Below are 7,548 nucleotides of genomic sequence, written 5' to 3'. Positions count from 1 at the left end.
ATCATCACTCGGAAAATTAATTTAGTATAAATCATAGTTTAGCTTGCCAGCATGATGATATTATACCCTAGCAGAGTGAAGATTTTTTTTCTTTTTAAACAGATCTGTCCTTCTCAACCACACCTATTCCTCCTTTTCCCCTTGTCTGTAAAAAACTTTAGTCTATGACAAATCATGGTCTAGTTTTTCTTCTATTCTCTGATCGGAACCATACTACAGAGGAAGTAGTTTCCCGCACGGACGTATTTCACTAAAGGCACGCAGGTGTCATCATTAAAATGCTAGTTGCTTAGCGTCTTTTGCGTAATTACTGTTAAATTATTTGGCGAGAAATCTAATATCTGTTATTTACTTGTATTTAAGTTACCTGTCGGTTTTCAGAAACGTGTCCGGTTGGTTGTAATCTATCTCTAAAAAAGCGGCATCGTTTACTGCTCGCTGCTAGTCCTTAGCCGAGTGCTAACAACACTGACGGCAAGTTACATGCGTCTAGCACCGCTGTCATTTCCAGGCAGCCGAACAGCTCGGAGGGATTCTGACAGGTAGGTAAAGTTTTATATCTCAGTGCTTCGGCTTTGAATTAATTCTTAAAGCATGGGTGTGCTCTCGGTCAACAGGGTATGTCCTGAGCACACATGCCAGTTTGACGCTAGTGGTTACTACAGCGATGACATGATGTCTGTTGGATATAAACGTTCAGGAGAGCAGGCGCTGTGTGAAGCACACGCTGTACTGAGACTAAGAAAGCTGTGACTGTGGGAGTCAAATAACTGCGTGATTTTAGATGTCATATTTCATCATGATAAACACAATATGCAGATTCATCCTCTTTTTCCTCATTTTCAACCATAGGTGCCGTAAGGTTACAATAAAGCACAGGCATCTTTGTTTACATACAATGAAGCACAGTTGTGCAAACTTGTTGGTGATGCACTGGTATCATAGTGTTGAAGGTCGATACCACTGAATGCTTGGGGGGGGAAAGACACTAGGAGTCTATTCAACAAGTATTAAGCTGTGCATGCTCTTGGTATGAAAGGTGAATGAAGCAGATTGTGTGCTGCCAGTAGGGCTGGGCGGTATAACTTCAAAATCAAATCACAGTATTTCAGTGAAACTTGCAATAACAGTATTACTGATGATATAGAAAAGAATTCTGAACAAGATTTTAGTGATGCTTGCAGGCATCAGCATCACTGTAAATAAAGTGTATTTTCCATTCTTCTTTTCCATTGATGAAACACTAATTTAAATTCAGTTCAATTTTATTTATATGGTATCAAATCTCAGCAACAGTTGCCTCAAGGTGCTTTATATTTTAAGGTAAAGACCCAACAATAATGCTGATTGAAGTATGAATCTATTCGGTTACCAGAAGTACCAGCACGACACTGAAGTAGTGATTACATAGCATTACATTCTTGGATGTTGTATGTTGGTTCAACAGCCTTTTAACCAGCTGCTTAAAGTCCTGCTTATTCCACTATATAACCACATATGTAGTTTCCATCCATTGTTTGTTCTCCCTGGCATTTAGAGAACAGCTAGTGGTCCTCGGTGGAGCCATTTGTTTACATTTGCACTGTATCTTCTACTTTATAGCCTGGTTGTACAATGTGTGGCCATGTGTATTTCCTCCAAGTGCTGAAATATGTTTGTTGTTTTCGCTTTTAGTGGGAACTACGATATTTTATTAGTATGGTTTTTGTTTATAATAAACCGTCATTGATTCTCACTCTCAGAGATGCCTAGTCTTGTCCCATTGTCGTCGTGTGCACTAGGGAATGTAAATGCATGGCGTTGCTATAGCAAGAAACTTGCGATAAGACATTTTTGTATTGTGTGAAATTTATACTGGTATTATTGTGGTTGTTTTGATGTGGCACTGCCCTAGTTGCCAGCATGATCATGACATTCAGAAATGTTAGAAGCTAACTCCTGTGCTCATCCATCAGCAACGAGATCTCATTAGTGACATCAAGCCAATACCATGAAAGACAGAAAAACACAGTTCTTGATGATCATAATGATGATACTAGTATTTTAGGGAATTCACAGTTTCAGTCTTTTGAGTAGGAGTCCACTGATCCCTAACATTAATGTCCTGACTTTGTAAAATAAAATCCGTCTAGCATCACTGTTCAGTCACACAGGCTTGAGAGTAAATGAATCATAGAGAGCTTGTCAGTTATGTCAGTTCACGTGACCACAAATTGCAATTTCACAAACTACTAAACATCTGAAGCAGGTCTGGAATGCCTCTAAACTGCTAACCTTCTGTCATTAGCTTCCTGTGTGCAAGCCAGCTGGGGCCTCTGTGTGGAGTTTTCATGTTCTCTGTGTTCCTCCCACAGTCTGAAGATATTCATGGGGTTAGCTTAATTGGTTTTTGTAAATTGACGATAGATGTGGATGTGAGCATTATCGATTGTCTGTCTGTGTTAGCCTTCTGTTAGACTGGCCACCTGCAATCTTGGCTGGTGTGAGCTAAGACTTTTTGAATACGGTAAACAGGGTAGAGCAGAGGGAGTGTCACTTGGAAGACTGATTGGAGTATATAGCTGAGGCACACAGCATCATCAGTATGTTATATGTGTACATTGAACACACTTTATTTAAAATGAACATAACAGTAGCATTAAATGCATTTAAAAACTAGTAATTAAAGTAATAAAAAGACTTACTTCTTTAACAAGGATCTGTTTGTGCTCTTGTGCATGAACTATATTGAACTGATGTACAATAGCCCATTTACCCATGGTGTCCATTTACATTTAGGAACTCACATTATTGCTAATATGAACATAATTTACTCTTTGTGCTTTTATATACTATTTTACAGAGTATTATACACAAATATTATCGACAGTATTTTAGTGCTGTATTAATTTGTTGAAGTACTAAGTCTACACCTGTGGTCAGTACTGTATGTTATACGTTTTCATTTACAATGTCCCCTCCTCTCTTAGCCATCTGCAGCAGACATGGAGCTCCAAGCGGTGCTGATGGCGGCGGGTGGGGGTTCTCGTATGACTGATCTGACATACAACACCCCCAAAGCTATGCTGCCTGTTGGCAACAAGCCCCTTATGTGGTATCCCCTTAACCTTCTGGAGAAGGTGGGATTTGAAGGTGAGAGCTAGCAATAAATATAATGCTTCTTTATCTCTTGGTTCAGCTATTATTTCAGCTGATACTGAATATTAGAAATATTATTCAGAGGTCTGGGTGTCCATAATATGTGAAAATATTTGTTGCTTTATAGGTCATCTTAAGTTATAAAATCAGGTCTGATATTGTAGCGTACAGCTCACATCAACTGTATTTGTTGCATGTAAGCTTTGTGTAAGTGGTAGCGGGGGAGAAGTCTTAAAGTTAGGGCTAAGTCATTCTTGGTTTCCACATAAAATGTAAAGAAGCAAAAATCCTGCCAGTAAGTTTATGTGGCCCACTTGGAAAGTCTGGAACAAAAAGTGGAAACTCAGACCTATAAGAAAAATAGTTTCACCTCCTATTATAACTGAGGACTCCTTTTTTTAATGTTAGTACTGTCAGGATTAAATTACAGATGCAAAAACTGATGTAGAAACTGTGAGCACTCTTAAAGGGAGAGAGTTATTTGTGCAGTGACATAATGAAGAGAGAATGTCAGAGGAGGTCATAAAAATGGTTTTATGATTACAATCATGTCAACTGTGATGTAAAAAATGATATTTCTTTCATTGCTGGTTCATCATTTGGAGTGTTAAAGCCAGGCAGAATCCAGGGAAGTGCAAACTATAGCTGTGTGTTTAATAAATTATCTGTTTTGGGGGATAAGCAATAATATGCAATACTAGACTTTAAGCAAGATCTATCCTACACAAGTAGTTGTTGACCAACTACTTGGACTCTAAATTCTGGGGAGTTAAAACTGGTTAGATGTTTTTCACCATTGTTAAAACATTCAAAATACCTAAAAGAAACAACAAGTTACTTTAAAATGTGTTATGCTTTTCAAAATCTAAATATGTAAAAGCAAAGCCAGTTGTAATTCTTTATTCTCTTTAAGGTCAGTGAAAGTTTTGCTTTTGTTTGGCACTGAAATCCTCAGTTAACACCATTACAAATATTATACATTGAGTCAGATTTTGCTCTGGTCTGTTTTAGTTGTACTTCCATCAGCTTGTCAACTTGACATTGTCAGCATGTCAGGTGTGCATTTCCTGACTATTTTTTTTACAGTCAAGTTTTCTGACTCTTGTGCAGCAGCATGCAGTGGGGCTCAGAAAGCCTGACCTTATAAAGTATTTATTTATTTATTTTTGGCAATATGCTGTTCATTACAAAAGCCTGTGCTAGGTTAAATAAAAGTTGCTTTCTATACATAATCATTCTGTGTGGCCAGCAGTTTACAGTGTGCATTTTCCTAGCCAAATCTGTGCAATTAGGTTTTACTAGGCTGACACAGCTAGAGTGAGCAAATGCCCGGTATAAACCATTTAATGCAGACAAGGCTAATTAAACTAGACTGATTCTACAACATTTTAGATTCGTAAAGTGATCTAGTACTGTTCCTACCAACTTTATAAAAAACACAAAAGTGGCTTATTTGAAGCTCACAACATATTATAGCCATGTAAGCATCTGCTGTGGCTTGTCTCCTTTTTTATGAAGGCAAGATAATCAAAGGGATACTTTTGTGAACTGTGTTTTCAGAGGTGATAGTGATCACTACCAAAGAGGTCCAGAAGGCGATGAGCACAGACCTTAAAATAAAGGATGTGAAGATGAAACTGGATGTGGTTTCTATCCAGGAAGATGGCGACATGGGTACCGCTGATGCTCTCAGACACATCCAGCCAAAGATCAAGGTGCGTATGTATTTGTGGGTGTTTTTTGGGGGGGAGGGGGCGGCATATTTACTCTGAATCTCTTGGACCTTTATTTGCTATGTATGGAAAATAAGTATGAATTAGATCAGACTGAATTAATGAAAGGGTTACACTAAAGGCCTCAGTCACAAGGGTCCGGAGCACCTTTTTAAAATGTTTTGTTTGCAGTGATAAGGCACAACATTTATACATTACTTTGAAGGTGAATAGCTTACATTTCCATCATATTTTTCACAGTTTCATTATCACTCTGCAACTACAGGGCTAGTGTTTGCAGACAAGTCGTTGTCTGAAATTGTGGGCAACTGCGGAACCTGGTATAGCGCCCATTTGCAAGCGACTCCCAGCAACCTCTAGCAACCATTTCCCAAATGGTGGAAGAATAAAATATTTTTTCCCTAGCAACTGGTTACTAGTTTCCAGTTTCTAGTCCTGCATGACTGCGACTATCCTAACACTTGTTCCAGTGTCTACAAAAATATAGGATACTGTTTGCAGTGTTTTTTTAACAAAATATTATGGTTAAATTGTTTATTTGCAGGAAGCATTGGTTTGAGTTTTGCTTTATTATGCAGTGCCAGTAAAGAGTTGCATGTTGCATCCACAGACACTGCATGTTGCATGTTCTGCTCTGTAATACCATTCTCCATTGCTCTGATTGACAGTGTTTTGTAGGGAGTTTTTTTTATTTATTTATTTATTTTTATTCTGTTTAATGTCACAGTCATACAAAGAATTGCAGAAAGGTTTTAGGTAAGGTAAAAAATTGACAAAGATTGCGGGTGAAGTTTAGGTGGACATTCACTAGGGCTGCCACAATTAGTCGACTATCAAAATCGTCGACGACTAATTTAATAGTCAACGCGTTGTTTGAAGCTTTGTAACATCCCAAAAGACGCAGGGATAACTAGTAGGATTTAAGAGTGTAATAGCGGACTGAAACAGAAGATGGCAGCACTGCATTTACAAGGATGTCAGCTGCCGTTAAACCCCGAAGAAGAAGAAGCTCTGTCCCAGAATTCAAAGCGTGGCCCTGCTCAGTTTCCAACAATGACGGCAGCTATTTAGTTTTAATATTACTCTTATTATTCTTTCTGGGTCACAAAATAAACGTGTAGCCGTGTAAACCTCAAATATCTGCTCAGTTTATCAAGACACCACATATTTTCAAAAGCGCTCCGACGTTTTCGGAGACGTCTGTTACCCACCAGCTCGATAGCGAGCTGGGGTTCAAGGAGGGGAGCTGTCAGGGAATCTATGAAGGAAAAAAAAACAGTTAGCAAGGAACTATCCCATCCTTTTCCCTGACACTCTGGGCTCTTAATCAGGGCTGACTGGCATGCACAAGGACACAAACAAACACACACACAAATTCAGCTTTTAACCTTTAATTGGCAAAACTTTATAGACAAGATACCACATACGTTGTTGATTTCCAGCACTTGATTGGCACATGTCTTCCTCAGCTTACGTACATATCTAACAGAAATGCACACACTCCACCACATGAGCAAAGGCGCAAAGTAAACACAAAGCTATTATTTCACACTCCTCTGTGCAGTTTAATTATCACATGCTGCTGTAAAAGCATAAACAAGGCTAGCTCATTAACGGCAAATGCATCATGGTGGCAGATCTGAGCTAGCTGCCAAACAGAAAGGGAGAGAATGGAACAACTTTAGACAATGTTAAATTACACTAATGAACTTGCTCTGCCTAATATTAGCAGCTTCACCAAACACAAAGGGGAAGAGGTGCGCGGTGGGGGTGGGGGAGTGGCGGAAAGGAGGAGTCGTTTGTCATGAGATGATATCGTGGTGGGGTGGGACAGTGAAAATGATAGAGGGGAAAGAAAGTGAGGCGCTTAAACTCGTGACTTTTTAGCCGTCTGGCTGGCACACAGCGCTCAGCATACTGGGCAGGGTTGTTAGAAGGGCTCGGGGAGGTTGAGCATGACATGTCTCATAGACACTGATTGACTGATGAGTCTTGTCTTCCCTCCAACTGCTGGTTAAAGTTGAGGACGGAGGCCACAGAGCAGGCTAGTCTGCTCTCCACGGCAGACCGTAGCCTCTGGCTGTCGGACAGTAGAAGGTCAGTAGAATGTCAGAGGTCGTACAGTAACTAGTGAGAAGCTCCTCGGATTCTGCTGATGAGGCCGATTCTGCCTTGCTTGGTATAAAAAGTAATTACACTCGCACGTTCTCTTTATCCTCTCCTCCTCCCCCTTTCATTTCTTTCTTTTAGCTTCTTGCGGTCTTCATTTTTTCTAAAACACCGGTTTTATTTTGAATTTGCTCGCCTTTTGTTTGATGCGTACCTAGCGTATTTACAGTGTAGCTTTTCATTTTTCATAACCGCGATCCTGCCGACTAGTCAGCATTTGTCACTGTCTGCACCTGCCAAGCAGCAGGGATGGATGTATGAATTTTTTATGTTTACAAGCATTTATAAGGCTGCCAAGCACTTTGTTACGTTTTTTTTTTTTCGCAATCTAATTAGCTGCCTCTCCAGTGAGTCTCTCATCCTGTGGATTAACTCCAACTCCACCATCTTGGACTGCAGCTGCCAAAAGTAGTCCCTGCTCCACTCTGTAGCCTCAGTGGGCTTGGCATAGCTGTACATGACCCACTCTTCACCTGCTGCAGGTTCTGGTTAGAGTATCCCTGAGCTA

The 7,548-nt window shown here is 39.9% G+C and overlaps 1 protein-coding gene across 1 annotated transcript in view; it reads left to right on the top strand.

Moving 5' to 3' along the window:
• The first annotated feature begins 230 nt into the window (after positions 1-230).
• Positions 231-7,548, top strand: part of eif2b3 (eukaryotic translation initiation factor 2B, subunit 3 gamma) — a 35,698-nt gene continuing 28,380 nt past the window's right edge. The window contains exons 1-3 of the mRNA XM_005721302.1: positions 231-542; positions 2,970-3,132; positions 4,699-4,853. Coding sequence (XP_005721359.1) covers positions 2,985-3,132; positions 4,699-4,853 — 303 coding nt within the window. The 5' untranslated portion in view covers positions 231-542; positions 2,970-2,984. The remainder of the gene's footprint in view (positions 543-2,969; positions 3,133-4,698; positions 4,854-7,548) is intronic.

Source organism: Pundamilia nyererei, unplaced genomic scaffold, assembly GCF_000239375.1.
Source record: "Pundamilia nyererei isolate P.nyererei 1_Seehausen unplaced genomic scaffold, PunNye1.0 scaffold00004, whole genome shotgun sequence".
NCBI lineage: Eukaryota > Metazoa > Chordata > Actinopteri > Cichliformes > Cichlidae > Pundamilia > Pundamilia nyererei.
This window is presented reverse-complemented; position numbering and strand designations above follow the sequence as displayed.